General features: G+C 41.7%; 1 protein-coding gene across 2 annotated transcripts in view; it reads left to right on the top strand.

The window, feature by feature from the left end:
• The window catches only part of OCA2 (OCA2 melanosomal transmembrane protein), a 388,170-nt gene that overhangs the window by 81,993 nt on the left and 285,322 nt on the right, over positions 1–20,855 (top strand). For both annotated transcript variants that reach the window (XM_045070700.1, XM_045070701.1), the window contains 5 exons: positions 1,669–1,726; positions 3,504–3,576; positions 11,771–11,931; positions 13,721–13,803; positions 15,065–15,218. In XM_045070700.1, coding sequence (XP_044926635.1) covers positions 1,669–1,726; positions 3,504–3,576; positions 11,771–11,931; positions 13,721–13,803; positions 15,065–15,218 — 529 coding nt within the window. The remainder of the gene's footprint in view (positions 1–1,668; positions 1,727–3,503; positions 3,577–11,770; positions 11,932–13,720; positions 13,804–15,064; positions 15,219–20,855) is intronic.

Raw genomic sequence — 20,855 nt, 5'->3', positions numbered from 1 at the left:
AGTTGGTGCAGTCACTTTGGAAAACAGGTGGAGGTTCCTCAAAAAATTAAAAATAGAGCTACCCTATGACCCTGCAATTGCACTACTTGGTATTTACCCCAAAGATACAAATGTAGTGAAAAGAAGGGCCATCTATATCCCAATGTTCATGGCAGCAATTGCCACAATTGCCAGACTGTGGAAAGAACCAAGATGCCCTTCAACAAATGAATGGATAAAGAAGATATGGTCCAAATCAACAATGGAATATTACACAGAAAGGATGAATACCCAACTTCTGTATCAACTTGGAGGGGACTGGAGGAAATTATGCTAAGTGAAGGAAAACAAGCAGAAAGAGTCAATTATCATATTGTTTCACTTACTTATGGAGCATAAGGACTAACATGGAGGACATTAGGAGAAGGAAAGGAAAAATGAATTGTGAATTGGGGTAAATAGGAGGGGGAGATGAAGTATGGGAGCCTGTGGATTCTGAAGATTTTGGAGGGGAGAAGGGTGGGGGGAACAGATGAGCCTGGTGATGGGTATTAAGGAGGGCATGTATTGCATGGAGCACTGGGTGTGGTGCATAAACAATGGATCTTGGAACACTGAAAAGATAAAATTAAATTAAAAAAAAATAGGGGCTGTTAAATTACAATTTGGAAATGTGAAATGCTTATTCATCAAATCATTAAATCTAAGAGAATGCAAAATAAGACTTTACCGTTTTGAAAAGATCAGAAAGATACTGAAAAAGATGTCCTAACATAGACCTTCTACATTCTACACAAGCACAGGCTGTGGGCCAGCACCTTTCCACATACAGGAACAGAGCACAGACACCAAATGCCCACTCTTGAGGGGCGGCCAGTGGTAGAGCACACCCTGGGGCTGGGCAATGATAGTGTCATTAGAAGGTGGGATCCGTGGATCTGAGGAGGTGATATGAGCAGAGTGGGACTGGAAAGACTGCAAAGGTTTGGCTAGACTCAGATTTACCTGGGCTCTGAGAGCTGCAGTTAAGAAAAGTGAGATGGTCACTGGGTCAGGACACCATCAGGAGACTGCAGAATGTGCCAAGAACACAGACTGCTTGTTAAATTATCTCTGAAGTAATTCTTAAAAAACTGCTAGTACAACCAGTGACAGCACCCCGATTTCTTTTTTGAATTGTTTGATTATATTTCCATCAGTGTTTTTATATATGTTATATTTATATATAATCCTAATCTCTATCTATCTTCTATCTATCTATCTCTCACTCATCTGCCATCATCTATGATCAAATCTATTTTCTCACTTTCCAGAAAAGTTAGGGGGATACAACTGAAAATATGAATCTGAGAACCCATATAAGGCTTGTTTCCAGGAAATTCAGCTTTCAAAATGCCAGTGAAGAGCCACCAAGTTTGAATTTTAGCATCTACAGCAAGAAACATGTGCAAACACCCTAGGTTAACTTTGCTCTCCTCTGTAACCTGTACCAAGCTGCTTTTCATGAGGCCATACATTTATAGGTCAGCAGTGTCTTCCTTTATGCCACATTATGGAAAGAATTCCTAACATGTGCTTTGAGATTGATATTATCCAAAGCTTCAGAAAGGTGTCTATCAACTTGGCAGTCTGGGCACATACAAATAGGACTGCTTTGGTGTGACTTGGGTCCTTCCTTTTCTCTTGCAGGTGCTGTGTACGGTGGCTGAAAGTTGCGAGCCTGTTTGTCTTTGTGGTGGTGTGCTCTGTGAGTACTACAGAGCTCTGCTGTTGGGTCAGCAGAGCCCCTGGGTGCCTTGGGCTAGATAGCAAGGCACCTAAGGTATGGGGCTCACACCTTTCTTTGGAGGAGATGCTGAATGCATGTGGGATTGTGGGCTGGGGTTGCTGAGGGAGGCCTCCCCTTAGCAGTGCTCCTCTGCTGTGATACAATAGAAGCTTTGCTCTATAGAAGGCAGTTAGCTTCATCCTTGGGTTTAGCTTTCCACCTGAAAGCATCTTACCAATTCTGTTTCAACCACATGCAATGGAAGTCTTTATTTGTCTTGGGCATGCCCTGCATCATGGGTGGCCCCAAGAATGTGTCTTACTGCCAGCATTTGTGTGGTGTATATCCTGATGTAGCCTAGTGGGAATCACATTTCAGGTGCTCAATATTTTGCCAAATGAATGAGTGTGAGATTCTTTGTGCTCAGGTGTGCATATCTTTTGTGTACAAATGTGTGTGTACATGCTTGGCTGTGTGTGTCTGTCTGTGCATGCATGGATGTGAGGTTCTCTGTGCTTGCTGTGTGTTTGTGTGTCTTCATGCCTGTGTGGGACATGTGGGTCATTTGTGGTCTGTGATCATTTTGAGATTGTGTCTGTGATTGGGGCCTTATTGCTGAGTGTGTACAAATTTACAGCATTGGCATCAGATAGTTTTGTCTGCACCATTGTTGGGGGACTCCAGTGAGTGGCTGGTGCATGCTGCTCTGACAGCATGTGAGACTGTGAGCAAGGATGGGGTATGTGAGTGGTGTTTTCATGCCTGTGCCCTGTGGATGCTAAGACGTGTGGCTGTGCCGTTTCTGTGCAGGCAGCCTGAAGTTATGGCCATGCTGAACCCTGAATGACTGGAAACTGCACATGACTATATTTAGTTGTGAATACTTGGTTTTCATTATCTGCCTAGGTGGACATGAATATCAGAGCTCTGTGTGTGTGCATGCAGGATTATGCACGAGAAGAGGCTTCTCTTCTCAGTGTGAAATATAAGAGCAATATTACCTCTTGAGCAGTGAGGGTGGTTCATGAAGTCAATACCTGCAACCCTTTAAAAACCCACAAGGGAAGGGAGCAGTGGCCCAGAGAAAGGAAATTATGCATGAAAAAAGAAACAAATACATTGAGCTCTGAAAACTTCATGTTTTTATTTTTTTGGCTACCAGTTCACACAATTGTGTGGTTCTGAAGCTCTGGCTGCTTACCAGGGCCCAGTAGGTGGTGCACTGGGATTTCCACGGAGAAGGTCAGGGTGGGCCAGGTTGTCCCTGATCTCCTGAGGATTGACCTCTGCTCTGTGTGTAGTCTTCAGCCTTTTTCAAGTTTTGGTGATTTGAGGAATTTGTTTTGAACTTCTATAATCTGTCATAATTACATCAGTGTACTTTCTGATGAGGTATAAGGTGCTCTGCAAATTCTACAAACATATACTTTAACCATCACATGGGTTGTATTCCCTTTTCTCCAGTATGGGAAAACCATGTTTACCTTCCTCTGATGATTTAATTTTGTGACTGAGTTGTTAATCCTTAAAATCAACAAATATCAGTAATCAAGACCCATTGTAGTGGAGAATTATAAAATGAATCAGAATTTTATCTCTTAATATCTAAGAAAAACTGTTTAGAGTGAGCTGGTGAATGTTCGCTACATTAGTCAATACCATTATTATTCCTGTATTTTTAACTTTTGTCAAAATTATTTAAATCCCAATGTTCTCCTGGCACAAATTTATCATTAAGTGTTTCTGATTGTTACAGATTTTATTCAGCCTGTATCCAGATCAAGGAAAGTTCTGGCAGTTGTTGGCTGTGTCACCCCTGCAAAGCTACTGTATCCAGTCTATACTGAGATGGATAGTTGCCCATGGCTGAGATTCACAAAGAGACACTAGAGAACCATTACAACTGTTGCTGAAGGTCCCAGTGTAGGTGATCACTGCTCTTCCCATGCCTATTTTGTTCCTTCAGGACATTTGATGAAAGACGAGTCCAGAAGAGAAAGGGAGGGGAGCACTAGTGAGACTATTTTGGGTGGTTGATGGTGAGGTTCCCCCTGGGGAGATGATAGCCAAGTGGCACATTCCAGTTACAGCTTGGCTCCCCTGGGCTCTTTCATATTCTGTTTTGTACCCCATCCCCACTTTCTTTCACATTTCAGTGTTGGTAGTTTCTACTGTCCTATTTTTAAGTTCATTGCTTCTTTTCCTTGGCTGTGTCATCTGGGCATGATGATTGCTTGATTTCTTCATACTGTGTTTTCTCCTGCTTTTGTGCTTGTCACTAAAAAGCTAGATGTGTTGTATAGGATAATAGATATTGAGTGTGTTAGCTCGGACTGCCATAACAAAATACCACAGCTTGGGGATTAACAGACATTGCTTACAGTGCTGGAGGCTGGACATCCAAAGTCAAGGTACTGGCCAGTTGGATTTCTGGTGAGAACTCTCTTTTTGACTTGCAGATGGCTGCCTTTCTTGCCATGTCCTCACAAGGCCTTTCCTCAGTGTGTGTGTGTTTGTGTGTGTGTATGTATGGAGAGAGAGCATTCTCTAATGGCCGTTCTTTTTTTTTTTTTTTAAAGATTTTATTTATTTATTTGACAGGCAGAGAGGCGGAAGCAGGCTCCCTGCTGAGCAGAGAGCCCGATGTGGGGCTCGATTCCAGGACCTTGGGATCATGACCTGAGCTGAAGGCAGAGGCTTTAACCCACTGAGCCACCCAGGCGCCCCTCTAATGGCTGTTCTTATAAGGACAAAATCCTCTCATATCAGGACCCCACCCTATGACTTCATTGAACCTTAATTACTTTCTTAGAGGCCCTATCTCCAAATATAGTCACATTGGGAGGCCAACCTTCAACATGTGAATATTGTGGGCGACATAAACATTCATTCCATAGCACTGTGGGTTTTGGTTGGGGGTCTGTGTAAATCTAGTCAGAGGTTGACAGTGTTGCAGTGTGTGGTTGCCATGGTAACCTCCAGCATCCCAGACACTTGGAATTGCCTGGCTTCTCCTGCTGTCTGCCAGGTTGTGCATTATTCCTACTCCTCCCACAGGGGAGAACTACTTTTTCCTCTTCCCCACCACTCCCAGGTGTTGGAGTTCCACTGTGTCCTAGGCTACCAGATTTGATATGTTTCCCCAGCAAATTAAGGCTTTTTCATGAGTCTCCTCAATTTCTCCATCTTCTTTGTAAGTACCTGCTCGGGTTCCAGGAGCAAAAGCTTATTATAATGGACATGTGGACACCCCAGTTCTGTGGCTCCTAAGGTCTCTCTACTATCACACTAGCCCACCCTTGGCGTTGAGCAGTTTAAAAAAAATTTTCAGATTTAATCTTGCTTGCTTCTCTGTGTGTTAGTAGCACCTGTCTCAGGGAAGCAAACACTTGGCCTTATTCTTCCCTGCAGTTACCTGTCTCAATCTAGATTTCAAGTTAGCTGTTTATGATGCAACCTCATTCTTGACAGAACAAGTCATTAATTTAACATCTGTCCAGCCTTTTCAGGTTGTGAGAATAGAAGTGTGTTTCTAGCTCTCAAGTCATACCAGCTGAAACTGAAAGTCCAGAGCCCAGAGCTTCTCTTGAATAGATATTTGGATGAGGATAATCACGCACGAAAGTCCCTAAAACTCCCAGTCCTGGGAGAGGAAGCATTTTGGAAAGCAAGCTAGGAAGGAGAGGAGGACGTGGAAGAGAAAGGAGTGAGGAGGAAGAGGAAGGAAGTAGAGGAGAAGGCTTGTAGAAGAGGAGGAAGAAAAGGAGACAGTTGTGTCCAGCTCAAGTATTTCTGATTATTCACTTTCCCCCTGATTATCGCCTTTTAAAAAGGAATTAAATCATTCACAGATTTTATTTGCTTTAGTATCTTCAACTGATAAGCTTGGGTGAACTGAAATTTTAGAAAATTGGGTTGTTTTCCTTGCAGTCATCAGTAGTCTTTTGTATGTTTTTATTTCCTCTGGTTCTTTGGGGGAGTTCCCCCTGTGTCTTCCTAGGACATCCTCTCTCTCAGCTGAGCCACTCTCCACACACAGGGTACCAGCAACATTCCAGAAAGACCTGGCACTCAAGGCCTTCAGGTGGGCTCATGAGATGGCTCTGGTGGGCAGTGTGTGGTGCATCCCTGCCCTTAAGTGAATGAGAGTGCTTATCTGTACCTGCTCTCAGGACAGGGTAGCTCTGATGTCTATCTGAGAGCTTGCTAAAGTCTTGGTATATGCTTCACCACTTTAAAATTGTTTCTCAGTTTTAGATGAAGATGTGTATCCCTCTGAGAGAACTAGAGAGAGCTGTGATTTTAATGAACTTCATTTCCCATCTTATTACCTCCATAATAATAATAATGAACTTCATTTCCCATCCCTTACCTCCATATCATCTTCATGAGTTAAAAACAATAAGACGTCCTCCTGCTTTCCTCAGCTTCCCCTGGGGACTTCTCAAAGCAAGTGTCAGTGTGGAGGCCTGGCTTCATGATGTCCCCAGGAGATGGATCCTGCCTTCAGTTCATGTGACCTCACTGTAAGTGATCATAACCTACTGTCCAGGCTGAGCCAAGAACTTGGAGGGATCCTATGCAGAAACAGTCTTTGGTGAGAACCAGACAGGGAAGGGGAAATATTTGTAGGTTGCTGGTGTACTGTAGCTACTCCTGTATGAAGCTTATCAGTCTGCAGAAATTCTAAGTAAGCATAACAAGTAAGGATAATACCAGGATAAATTCAGATAATGACAAATGAGAGTCCTCTATTCAACCCACCAAGAACTGTACTGTGTCACTCTACCTCCACAGCTTTGTGCACAGTGTTACCTCTAGAGCAGCTCAAGTACACATGCTCTTTCCTGAACTTGAATGAACCCAAGCCAATCCTAGTGGCCGGCAGACAAATGTTTTTTCTCAGCAGCAAGAGTAACTGGGCAGTTTCTCTCCTGTTCTCTGAGCTGTGTGTGTACTTTGCTAAAGAGAGAAAGAGAAGTGGAAGAGATGGCAAGAGCTGTGTGAGATGGTAGGGTGCTGCAGATTGGTTCTTATATGTCTGTGGATCTGTTGAAGAGGAAAAAAAAATGTTCTGTGACACTTGTTAAAGATGGCAAGTCACCAGGAACTTAGTGATATCTGTAGAGACCACAGCAGTGAAGTCTTGCAGTGGGAGAGAGAATGAGCTTTAAAAAGTGGGATTTTAAAGCCAAGGAGCAGGGTGGGGAGGCAGTGGGTGAAAAACTAGTAAGAGGAAACATCATGAATAAGAGAAGATCCTGGCCAAACTGACTTCACAGGATTCTTGCTGAAGTCAGGCAGAGTTACCAGACATCATGTGGGGGGATAGAATGTGATTGGATATTAACTGTGATTAGATATGGAGAATGAAGGTTCTGACCAAATTAACCTAGCAGGATTCTTGCTAAAACTGGACCACACAGAGATGAATGCAGACTCCCCAAAGTCAGGACTTAGTCTTAGATAAGAGAGTTCAAAGGAACATAACTAAAGTTTTGGCCAAAGAGAGACTCTCTTGTCAATCATTTACCAATATTCAGGCTGATTTAAGCTTCCCGTGGGCTCCTTAGAAAATGTACATTGGTATCAGTAGATTTTCTGTACATTTCTGGAAGCTCACAGACCCTCTCTCAGGACCGTAGGCTGAGAACGTGCTGTGGGGGTTTGTGAAAGGAGAGATCAGAGGTCAGAAGTGCCCCTAAGATGTCCCCAGAGAGCCAATTGCAGCTGGTATTGAAGGTGGGGACAGAGTCAAGGGAGGCTATCCTGTGCACCAGAGTTTGGACCTTTGAAGGTGATTCTCAGCAAAGGGATGTTATTGTGCAGGTCTGGGGCAAGAATGGATTCAGGTCTGGTTTTGAAAGGCCAGTAGCAGTGTTCTCATTGTTGTCCTCATGGGTGAAGAGCCCTACAGTTCTTCCTTCTTGACTTCTGGATGTGTGTTTTGGTGGGAAGTGCTTTTGGAGAAAGCCCCACTATCCTTTAACTGGAGAATAACAAAGCTACATTTTCCCCTGTGATGTTTACTTTGGAATAGTCGGGATTTTTCACCTCAGTAAGTGTGGTTTTTTTTTTTTTTTTAGAAGATTTATGAAAGGAAATGGCTGTGATTGCAGACACCCGAGGTTCTTTGTCTCTGAATTGTTCTCTGTGCTTATTATGGGGGAGACCTGTTCAAGTCTCTTAGGTCAGTAGAGAGGTGAATAATGGCCAGCAATCCAGGTCATATATAAGCAGGGTAATTAGGCTTCCTCTTTTCCTCCCTTCTATCCCCTTTTCCGCCCTCCTTCCCTTCCAATCTTTTTCTTTGTCTCTTAACATACAGTTCGTTTTTCCATCGCCGTCTTCATAGTAGCCCTGGGTTTTTAAAGTGCAAAAAGAAAACAAAGGATTTTGTTCCCTTCTGTTCTTCCTTTCTTACATCCTAAGCTCCTTAGGTAGTAACCTTATAATTATGTTATCCAATATGATAGCCACTAGTCACCTGTGGCTCTTTAAGTTTGTATTAATGAAGTAAATAACATTAAAGTTTCACTTCCTCATTCACACCAGCCACACTTTAAGTGCTTAATAGCCACATGTGATTAGTGGCTATTGTATCAGACAGCACAGATAAAAACATTTCTATCACCACAGAAAAAATTCTATTGGCCAGCACCACTCTAGAAAGTAAGGGCAGTCTTTCATCCATCTGGTCCCAAATGTTGGAGAAAATATATTAGCACTAGGTAGATTATTTTTGTGAATGGATCAATCTTAAAAGTTTCATACTTTATCAGATGACATTGCTCCCATTTTTATCAAGAAGTGGGGTCAAAAGGAAACCCACTTTCTTACCTCCATTCAAATAAGCAAAAGTTGTGTCAAAGAAAAATTGTATCAGGTAAGCAGGTAAGGAAGACTTTACTCAAGACTGGGGCAAGAATGGATACAGGTCTGGTTTTGAAAGGCTGCGGGAATAGGGAAGAGACTGAACTGAGCTTCAAATAAACAGGAAATCTACAGAAGGGTGAGGGGGATGATGGAAAATTACCAAAAGGGTAGTTGGCTGGGGATAGTGAAGGCATTCTTCAAAAGGGAAGGCATTCTGGGCGCCTGGGTGGCTCAGTGGGTTGGGCCGCTGCCTTCGGCTCGGGTCATGATCTCAGAGTTCTGGGATCGAGTCCCGCATCGGGCTCTCTGCTCAGCGGAGAGCCTGCTTCCCTCTCTCTCTCTCTCTGGCTGCCTCTCCGTCTACTTGTGATTTCTCTCTGTCAAATTAATAGATAAAATCTTTAAAAAAAAAAAAAGTGAAGGCATTCTTAAAAAAAAAAAAAATGAAGGGATTCTTGATAAACTGGGCTCACCAGGCCAAGGTTGAACATTAATCAAGAAGAGGGCTCAGAGGACTTGAGTTTGGTCCAGGAGGAGTTCTGGCCAGTGTTAACTGAACCTGGCATAAGACAAGCTCTGTAGAAAACTTAAGCATAAGCCCAAAAGGACTCTACAGTCTAGGTGGAAATGAAGGCCCTTTTTCAGGCTCTTGTGGATTTGTTCCATGCCCAATAGCAGCACATTGCCTGCTGTTCAGAAGTGCTTTGCTCATTTGTTTTTCTGCCTACCACTCAGAGGCCGCCAAAACAGCCGCCCACACTGGCACAGCCAGAGAAGAGTCAATGGTCACACTCATTAGATGTACAACAGGAAGATGATTAAGTAGGAACTCAGAGGAATGGTGTCTAGGGAGCTCACACAGTGGGAATAAAGTTCATGGAAGGCATGTCAAGTTAGCTCTTGAAAGATGGCTGTGATTGAGGTAGTGGTAAAGGCCGTAGACTACTTTGATGCAGCTAGAAGAAGAAGGCGCTTTCTCTCTGACTTCTTCATGCCCCCATCTGGCAGGGTATTGGTGAAACAAGTGGGGGCATCTAATGTGGTGAGAACTACATTACTTTCTGGAGAAGTAACGAAATGAATAAGGTACAGTTATTCCTCTTGAGGAGTGAGACCATTTGGGGAGAAAAGTCTAAAACAATTGTAGTATGGCATGAGCCCAATCTACAGAGGAACACACTGGAGAAGGCCAGAGGATCTGCTGGAATCATGGATGACAAGGGAAGATTTAAGGAGAGGGAAGCTTGAGTGAGAACTCAAAAAATGGTAGAAGTTCTTCAGATTTGGGGAAGGCATTTGAGGCAAAGGCAGAGGACTATATGTTAGGAACATGGCAGATAGTTCAACATGGGGGAAAGCCAGGATTGAAGCTGCCTGTGAGGGTGAGGCTCAGTTAGAGGTTCCTGTTGCTGGGATCTGGAAGTCACAGCTGACACCAGCGCACCCTAGTGGGCTTTGAATCCTAGTGCGTGGTGGGCATGTAGAAAGACAGAAAAAAGGAATGATGCAAATACATGTTGTCCTGTGTCTATGTGATTTTGTATGTACTCCATTTGGTTGGTTAATCATAGGATGCTTTGTTACATGGTTGTCTCCCTAACAGGGTATGAGATGCCCCCTGGCCCCCAGGACAAAGGTCTTGTTTTATTCATTTATTTTTTGGAACGCAATAAATGCTCCACAAACATTCATTAAATCTGAAGGTGAAGCCTCTGCTTTTCCAATATTAGCCTCTAGGTGGTGCTGTTCCATCTCCTGAGTTTCTGCAAGGTCCCTAGAATCTCTTCTGAACTGAAATTTTTCTCCCCACCCTGTATCTTGTGTTTGCCCTGGGGAAAGACTGGTACACGAGTAATTTTTGCAGAAGCAGCACTGTCTTTTTGGGCCTTCTCTTGGTACATCCTGCCTTGCATGACTTCTGTTTTCCATTTCTCCTTGATGGAACCCAAGTAGCAGCCTAAGTGTGTGGAGAGGCTTTCCGACAAAAGTGCTGGGGACCCCTGCTCATTCTGGGCTCTCATATGGACAACAGTGCTGATAAAACACCTTTTTTTTTTTTTTTTAAACCAGGGTTTCTTTTGTACAATTGGTTTTTTAAACCAGTACATTTTGCTAGAGGAGATAGATAATGAAAAAAGATTAACCATTCACTAGCCCTTGATAGTCAAAGTAAATCTTGTGTATGCTCTGGCAGCAGTGAGGTTCTGCCTTTTCCCTAAGTCTGTTCCATAAACTACCTGTTTCTTTTAGGTTTTTAAGGAAGAGTAAAGGAATTGGCTACTGAATCCTCCTGCAACCAGTGAGGTGCTGTTAAGACTTTTGAGACCTCATACAAAGCATGGACTATTTTGAGATTCATTTTTGCGCCTACAACAGTTTTTGGTTCTGGATCAAAATGACTGGGCTAGTTGCTGTGTAGAGTCCATGTCATGACCCCAGAACCAGAGGCAAGAGTTTGTCCAGACCAGAGGGAGAAGGGCTGGGTAACACAGGCTCCTACTTTTGTGCAACGACCAAATGCAGGATGTTGGTGTTAAGGGGAAGACTATAACAGGGCTTAAGTGCCATGGAATTATATTTTTGTAGGGGGAAACCCTCTTTATCTGATAATTTTTCCCTGATCAAGAGCCTTTCACATGCTTTGAAGAAATTTGTCTCCTTTCACTGCAGTGCATGTCACTTTTTTAGATGACTTCGGAATTCGTATTTTCAATTCTCTTTGTGATTTCTCATTCTAAAACTAGAGACCTGGCACCTAAGGATTTGGACATGGATGTGGGTCAGTGTATCTGCTCATTCATGCAGCCATCCTGTTTACTAGCTCACGGTGGGTCCAAAAACTTGGGGAGAAGTTCTATGCTGGCTGCAAGAAGTGGAAGCAGAGATCATGGTAGGCTGGGGGATACCACTTTGAGGTTAAAACAGAGGATTTGAAACACATGCGGTCAGACATTGCAAAACCAACTCCATGTCAGGGGTGAGGTACAAGGAGATAAGGAGTGCTCAAGGGCTGCAGTACAGTTGGAGGAAACAGCCTGGATAGGTATTTCTCTGTGCACCTTCTAAGGAGGGTGCTCACTGTGTGGGTGGTGAGGGGACTTCAGGCCTCTCTTCCTTGCTTTGTGGTTCACCTTGACTTTGCCTCAGCTTTGAACCTCTCCAGCCATGTGGACTCCACATTGCTCCAGGTGGATTTGGCAGGGGCCCTGCTGGCCGGTGGCCCCAGTCATACCGAGAGAGAAGAACATGTCGTGCTGGAGGTGACCCAGGCTGATGTTCCAGGCTCCAGGAGGCAGCGGCCACAGCAGGTTACACTTATAAGTTACTTGAAAAGAATTGTAAAAACTCATTTCATCGCTTTATAAATTGAGTTTCCTTTTGAATGGATTTGATGGGGAGCCATGAGGCAATGGCACCATTATTAGGCAAGCCCTATATTCTGCTTTGTCTTTGACTCTTTTCTCCTTTATTTAAGACAATTATAAAACTCTTGCCATTTCAGTAAAATCAGGTTTGCAAGTTTTTTTATTTAGATGATTTTACTGGGGGGAAACATTCTATATTTGAAAGTAGTTTTTTGTTGTTAAAGCACCATTAAACCTGGGCTTTACCCTTTGGTATAGTAGGTACTTCAACATCATAGTTCCCTTGGGTTTGGAAACCCCTGGCTAGACTTGCATAGTTTCCCAAAGATTCTGTTTCTAAAGTGGTAGGCTCTTGTGCTTAGCATCTCCTAGACAAAAACCCTTAGCTCCTGTCTTTTGAAGGCAAGGAGAGCCAACAGTGGTGTTGTTACCATGACCCAGAGCCTAGACAAGTCCTGGCCCCTCTGTGTGCATCCTCACCTGTACCCCATGTCCTGGGCTTGATGACTTCTCAGGATTATCATGGTGACTTGTTTGTGAAGTTTGTGGGTTTTCCCTATTATAATCAATAAAGGAAATCCTGCTGGTGCACAATACTATGTCATCAAAAATGAAGCATCTGATGGATTACTGTACCCCTTGCATTTTCCTGCCATGCAAAGCAGAGTCCACAGAGCAAAGACCTCATTATGAATGAGGGTGCCATTTCATGGGTGATGGTCTGTGCAGTACCAGTGTTCTAAACCGGTTGCCTTGGCCATGGTCTTAGGATGTAAACATTACTTCCTCATGTGCAGTGTACAACCAGCTGGCAAGGCCTTTTTGGTAAAGGCAAGGTGGGCACACATCTGCCTGCTCTGTGGGCCTTGTGTGGAGGAAGATGGGACTTTTTGCAGCGTGCTGACATAGCTGCCTGTCCATGGGGCTCTACTCTGCTCTAGTGCTCACACACAAATCCTGCTCAGAAACATGAGGAACATTAATAGATTTTTTCTGATATACTCATTATAAATACTGAAGTGTTTTAAGAGAACTTATGGACTCTCTTTTATGCTTTGACCAATTTCAGAGTTCCTATTTTCATTTACTTTATGATTTGTGAGCAGCAAAGCACCTGTCTTCCTGTTGAAGTTTCCTTGGCCCTTTGGCTAGCCCAGGTAGCCCTTCCCTCTCTGCTCATATCTGGCCCATTCAGCTGGTTTCTCCACTGCTCTGCTTACGACAGGAACATGTGGGTTGGGTTTGCTTGCAGCAAAGGAAGCTTCATCCTTGGGTCCTACCTGCCATGGACTCCTATGACATGGGTATGGAGACTTTTCTGCCTCCAGTTTGCAAGCAGAAAGCAATGCTAAGCATGCATTTCTTATGAATTGCCTCAATGGGCTCAGAAGATCCCAAGTCTCATATAAAGTGCAGTGATATCTTTTTATCATAATAAATCAGAGTTAGTTCTATAACTTTGTACTTTTTATACTAATTCTGTATTTGTACTTCTGTATTCTTTTTTTTTTTTTTTTTCTTAAAGCCCTCTATGTTGTGTAAATTTCCAGTTCTGCACAGCTTGGAATTGCTAGTGTCAGGGATATGGGAGCTGTGTACAAAGTCCTTGCTGTTCTTCTTTTTCTTCTTTTCTTATTCTAAACTAACATCTACACTGAATAGCACTGAATCAATCCCAGGTGATGGTTCAAGTTCAAAGACTTACTCTGATATTACATTTCAACTTTTACAGGTCACTCAGAATTGGACAGTATTTTTAAATCCAAAAAGAAGTGAGCAGTTGGTGGTGAGCAGGACCTTTGAGATACTGAGCAGGTAGGTTTCAGGTGATCAAGGATTTTGGGAGAAGGTCTCCTCTGGACATTTTCACTTAAAATATTTGACCCGTGGGACTCCAATTTTGACAGAAATAGATCAGTTATGTGGTTTGGGTGGAATGCTTTAACTGTATAGACGACAAACATGAAGGATGTAGGAGGACATCATAGCCATGAGCGTCAAGAAATGAGGATTGATTGCAGGATCCATTTTGAAGCAAATGGTATTTTATAGCTGATGCTTTAATTTCATTAATATTATGAAACTCCACAATGGGGAATTCCAGGAAATTTTAGGATTCTTCCTCTTTCTTTAATTCCCCTCTATATTATGTCTTTATGAGTTTGCTATGCCTGCTATAACAAATACCACAGAACGTATGACTTAAACAGTAGAAATTTATTTCCTCAAGGATTCAGCAGGATTTTTCTCTTCAAGTATTCTCTCCTTGGCTGCTTCTTCCTGTGTTTTTCTGTGGACCTCTCTCTCTCTCTCTCTCTCTGTGAGTGTGTGTGTGTGTGTGTGTGTGTGTCCCAATCCTTTCTTGTAAGGACACTAGCTGTACTGAATTAGGGACCACATTAGTTACCTCATTTTAACTATAAAGACTCTCTCTCCAAATACAGTCACATTCTGAAGTTTTGAGGGTTAGGGTGTCAACATCTATATTTTGGGGACATGGTTCAGCTCAGAATAGTTACTGACTAAACTTTAAGAAAAGTATTTTCGTTTCATCATGCCACATACTGTTGATTACTTAGATGCTTCTTGTTCTGGGAAATTTTCCCCACCATCTGGGACAACCTGTCTACGTGTTCTCAAGTTGCACATGACCCTCTTTTGAATCTCCCACATGTGAGAATATTGGCTATTCTATTGTTAGCAGGTAAAGCAGTCAGTGTGTAATGAGAATATAGAAAATTAAATGGCTAGAACCAATCTGAAACTCCTTCCTCCCTGTTAGTTGTTGGAATGGCACCTGCCACAAGGCAGACACTGCCAGATGAGGGCTGAGGGGCCTATGTCAAATGGATCTGGCCATAAGGAGGCTGTGCCTGCATCTTACACTGCTCATACGCAGTCAGATCTCCTCATCTGCTGGGTAAGACATTGGGCTAAATCACTGTGAGGTCAGTTTGGGCTCTGGTTATGGCCATGGATGACTTGCATTGGGAAGAACACCAAGGAAGCAAGCACTAATTGTCCATTAGAGTGTGGTTTGCCTTACTAGTGGTAATATCTTTGCTTCATTCTGCAGAGATACTGTTTCTATCAGCATTCGAGCCTCCCTCCAGCAGACACAGACTGTTCCTCTGTTGATGGCTCATCAGTACCTCCGTGCAAGCATAGAAGCACAAGTGACCATTGCTGTGGTCATCCTTGCTGGGGTCTACATGCTGATTATATTTGAGGTAACTTTCATGCCAGCTCTCTAAGATTTATTTGTGCTCACAGGTAAGTGTCTTTCAACATACAGGTGCTCTGGATGGGCTCAGTTCTGCTTCTTAATCACACTGCAATGGCATCTTTCCCAAAAAAGGAAGATTTCCATCATTCTAGGTAGGAATTGATCTGTACTGGAATATTCACTGAATCTTGGCAACTGGCTTTAGCAGGCCCCAGCAAAAGTTACCTGAGAAAACTGAATATGTATGTGATTTTTCTCACTCTCACTCTGCTGTTCACTTGAAGTGTGACGCGGAGGGTGTAAGTGTTGAATCTCTCTGAAATGCATATTAAAATGCCTCCTATTTGCTTCAGAGGATTGTATATATTATAGGCCACTTAGGCCGCATGGAGGGAGAGATTATTTGTTATGTTTATCAACTCAGCTAATGAGTTAATAATGCTATAAACATTAGAATCGCTACATTTGTATCTTTGGGGTAAATACCCAGTAGTGCAATTGCAGGGTTATAAGGTAACTCTATTTTTAATTTTTTGAGGAATCTCCACACTATACTCCAAAGTAGCTGCACCAACTTGCATTCCCACCAACAGTGTAAGAGGGTTCTCCTACTCCACATCCTCTACAACACTTGTTGTTTCTTGTCTTGTTAATTTTGGCCATTCTGACTGGTGTAAGGTGGGATCTCAATGTGGTTTTGATTGGAATCTCTCTGATGGCTAATAATGAGCATTTCTTCATGTGTCTGTTAGCCATTTGTATGTCTTCTTTGTTTAAGTGTCTGTTCATGTCTTCTGCCCATTTTTTTGATGTGATTATCTGTGTTTTGAGTGTTGAGTTTGAGGAGTTCTTTCTAGATCTTGGATATCAGCCCTTTGTCTGTAGTGTCATTAGCAAATATGTTCTCCCATTCTGTGGGTTGCCTCTTTGTTTTGTCGAGTGTTTCCTTTGCTTTGCAGAAGATTTTGGTCTTGATGAAGTCCCAAAGTTCATTTTCATTTTTATTTCTTTTGCCATTGGAGATGTGTCTTTTTTTTTTTTTATATTCTATTTATTTATTTGACACAGAGAGAGAGAGATCACAAGTAGGCAGAGAGTCAGGCAGAGAGAGTGGGGGAAGCAAGCTCCCTGCTGAGCAGAGAGCCCGATGCGGGGCTTGATTCCAGGACACTGAGATCATGACCTGAGCCGAAGGCAGCGGCTTAATCCACTGAGCCACCAAGGCGCCCCGGAGATGTGTCTTGAAAGAAGTTGCTGTGGCCAATATCGAAGAGGTTACTGCCTATGTTCTCCTCTAGGATTTTGATAGATTCTTCCCTCACGTTGAGGTCTTTTATCCATTTTATCTTTGTATATGGTATAAGAGAATGGTTGAGTTTCATTCTTCTATACATAGCTGTCCAATTTCCCCAGCAGCATTTATTGAAGAGACTTTCTTTCTTCAACTGGATATTTGTGCCAGTACCATGCTGTCTTGATGATCACAGCTTTGTAGTAAAGCTTGAAATCAGGCAACATGATACCCCAGCTTTGTTTTTCTTTTTCAACATTTCCTTAGCAATTTGGGGTCTTTTCTGGTTCCATAAAAATTTTAGGATTGATTGTTTGTTCCGACACTTTGAAAAATGCCAAAAATGGAATTTTGATCAGGATGGCATTGAAAGTATAGATTGCTCTAGGCAGCATAGACATTTCAATAATATTTATTCTTCTGATCCATTAGCATGGAATGCTTTCCCATCTTTTTGTGTCTTCTTCAGTTTCTTTCATGAGTGTTCTGTATTTCCTCAAGCACAGATCCTTTACTTCTTTGGTTAGATTTATTCCCAGATATCTTACAGTTCTTGGTGCTATAGTAAATGGAATCGATTCTCTAATTTCACTTTCCATATTTTCATTGCTAGTGTATAAGAAAGCAACTGATTTCAGGGAATTGATTTTGGGTCCTGCCACATTACTGAATTGCTGTATGAATTCTAGTAGTTTGAGGGTGGAGTCTTTTGGGTTTTTCCATATAAAGTATCATGTCATCTGCGAAGAGAGAGAGTTTGACTTTTTCTTTGCCAATTTGAATACCTTTTATTTCTTTTCGTTGTCTGATTGCTGTTGCTAGGATTTCTAGTACTATTTTGAACAAGAGTGGGAAGAGTGGGAATCCTTGTCATGTTCCTGATCTCAATGGGAAAGTTGTTAGCTTTTCCCCATGGAGAATGATATTTGCTGTGGGTTTTTCATAGATAGATTTGATGAAGTTGAGGAATGTTTCCTCTATCCCTATACTTTGAAGTGTTTTAATCAGGAATAAATGCTGTATTTTTTCAAATGCTTTTTCTGTGTCAATTGAGAGGACCATGTGGTTCTTCTCTCTTCTCTTATTGATTTGTTTTGTCACACTGATTGATTTGTGAATGTTGAACCACCCTTGCATCCCATGGATAAATCCCACCTGGTCATGGTGGATAATCTTTTTAATGTGCTGTTGGATCCTATTAGATAGGATCTTGTTGAGAATTTTGGCATACATATTCATCAGGGATATGGGTCTGAAATCCTCCTTTTTCATGGGGTGTTTGCCTGGTTTGGGGATCAGGGTAATGCTAGCTTCGTAAAAGGAGTCTGGAAGTTTCCCTTCTCTTTCTGTTTTTTTGAAACAGCTTCAGAAGAATAACCATTATTTCTTTTTTAAAGAAATAATGTTTCATAGAATTCCCCAGGGAATCTCTCAGGCTCTTGTTTTTTGGGAGATCTTCGATCACTGCTTCAATCTCGTTACTAGATATTGGTCTATTCAGGTTGTCAGTTTCTTCCTGTTTCCAGGAATGTATCCACTTCTTTTAGGTTTCTTAACTTATTGGCTGTTGATAATAATTTAACTGTTGATAATATATAACTGTTGATAATAATTTCTGATGATTGTTTCTATTTCCTTGGTGTTAGTTGTGATCCCTCCCTTTTCATTCATAATTTATTAATTTAGGTCCTTTCTCTTTTGTTTTGGATTAGTTTGGCCAGTGGTTTATTGATCTTATTGATTCTTTCAATGAACCAGCTTCTAGTTTCGTTGATGTGCTCTACTGTATCTCTAGTTTCTATCTCATTGGTCTCTAATCTTGATTATTTCCCTTCCTGTGCGTGGGGTTGACTTAATTTGTTGTTGGTTTTCCAGTTCTTTAAGGTGTATTCTGTTTTTTCTTTTTCATTTTTTTTGAGTGAGGCTTGGATGACTATGTATTTCCCCCTTGGACCACCTTTGCTGTATCCCATAGGTTTTGGACCAATGTCTTCATTCTCATTGGTTTCCATGAATTGTTGAAGTTCTTCTTTGATTTCCTGATTGATCCAAACATTCTTAAGCATGATGGACTTTAGGTTCCAAGTGTTTTAATTTCTTTCAAACTTTCTCTTGTGGTTGAGTTCCAGTTTCAAAGCATTATAATTAGAGAATATGTAGGAATAATCTCAATCTTTGGTATTGCTTGAGACCTGATATGTGACCCAGTATGTGGTCTATTCTGGAGAAAGTTCCCTGTGTCCTTGAGAAGAATGAGTATTCTGTTGTATATATCTACGAGGTCCATCTGGTCCAAAGTGTCATTCAAAGCTCTTGTTTCTTTATTGATTTTCTGCTTGGATGATCTATTATTGAGAGTGATGTGTTAAGATCACCTATAATTGATGTATTCATATCAATATGACTATTTTGATTACAGTTGGCTTTTATAGGTGGTTGCTTCCGTATTGGAGGCATAAATACTTATAATCGTAAGATCTTCTTGGTGGATAGACCCTTGAAGAATGATGTTATGTCCTTCTGTATCTCTGACTACAATTTTTAGCTTAAAATCTAATTTATCTGATTTGAGAATCACTACCCCAGCTTTCTTTTGAGGCTCATTGGCATTTAAGATGCTTCTGCATCCCTTAATTTTCAGTCTGGATGTAGCTTTAGGTTCCAAATGTGTCTCCTATAGACAGGACATGGACAGTTCTTGTCATTTTATTCAGTCTGAAATCCTGTGCTGTTTTATGGGAGCATTTAGGCCGCTCACACTGAGAATGATTATTGAAAGATAAGTTTTTATTGACATCATGTTGCCCATGAAGTCCTCGTTTCTATAGATTGTTTCTGTAAATTTCTGTTCTATGTCACTTTTGGGTTCTTTCTTCTTTTATAGATCCCACTCCACTTTAGGGGAGTGGTTGAAACAGGGTCTTCTACTTCTTTGCCATCTTTCCCATCCCAAGTCAATAGCTGTATTAATAACCATTCAGAAAAAACTTTTCCCTTCCTCTCAGCAGCCATGTTAAAGGTAATAAAAGTCCTGAAGAGAAGTCAGTTCAACATGGCTTCTACACTGACAGAAACAAAAAGCAAACTGTTGAGAAGAAACCAGAAAATTAATTCATTGATATGGCTCATTAAGGATACCCTTAGATTCTTTTTAATAATTTTTGAAAATTCAATTAACATATACTATATTATTTGTTTCAGAGCTAGAATTTAGTCATTCATCAGTTGCATTTAACACCCAGTGCTCACTACTTCAAGTGCCCTCCTTAATGCTCATCAACTAATTACCCCTTTTCTCCTCCCACCTCCCCTCTAACAACCCTCACTATGTTCCCTATAGTTAAGAGTCTCTTATGGTTTGTTTCTCTCTCTATTTTTCTCTTATTGTACTTTTCCATCCCTTCCCATAAGAGCATCTGTTTTGTCTCTTAAATTCCACGTGTGAGTGAAATCATCTCATACTTGTCTTTCTCTGACTTATTTTGCTTAGCATAATTCCCTCTAGCTCCATCCACATCATTGCAAATGGCAAGATTTCATTCTTTTTTGACAGCCAATTAATATTCCATTGTCTATATACACCACTTCTTCTTCCTCCATTTATCTTTCGATGGACATTTGGGCTCTTTCCATAGTTTGGCTGTTGTGGACATTGCTGCCATAAACATTGGGGTGCATGTGTCCCTTTGGATCACTACATCTGTATCTTTGTGGTAAATATCCAGTAGTGCAATTTCTGGTCATAAAGTAGCTCTACTTTCAACTTTTTGAGGAACCTTCATACTGTCTTCCAGAGTGGCTGCACCAGCTTTCATTGCCACCAACAGTGTAAGAGGGTTCCCCTTTCTCTGCATCCTCACCAACATCTGTTGTTTCCTGACTTATTAGTTTTAGCAATACTGACTGGTGTGAGGTGGTATCTCATTTTGGTTTTGATTTGTATTTTCCTGATGCAGAGTGGTGTGGCACATTTTTTCATGGGTCTGTTGGACTTTTTAAAAAATTTGTTTATTTGACAGAGAGAATGAGAGAATATAAGTTATTCAGGAGAGAGAAAGAGAGAGAGAGAATGAGAATGAGCAGGGGAGGGGCAGAGGGAAAAGCAGAGTCCCTTTTGAGCAAGGAGTCTGAACCAGGGCTCAATCCCTGGACCCTGGGATCATGACCTGAGCCTAAGACAGACACTTAACCAACTGAGGCACCCAGTCATCTCTCTGTTGGCCATTTGTATGTCTTCTTTGGAGAAAGGTATGTTCATGTCTTCTGTTCATTTCTTGACTGGATTTGTTTTTTTCTCTGTTGAGTTTGATAAATTCTTTTTTTTTTGATAAGTTCTTTATAGATTTTGGG

This window comes from Mustela putorius, unplaced genomic scaffold, assembly GCF_011764305.1.
Source record: "Mustela putorius furo isolate JIRA1106 unplaced genomic scaffold, ASM1176430v1.1 tig00003972_pilon_pilon_pilon, whole genome shotgun sequence".
In the NCBI taxonomy this organism is placed as follows: Eukaryota; Metazoa; Chordata; class Mammalia; order Carnivora; family Mustelidae; genus Mustela; species Mustela putorius.
This window is presented reverse-complemented; position numbering and strand designations above follow the sequence as displayed.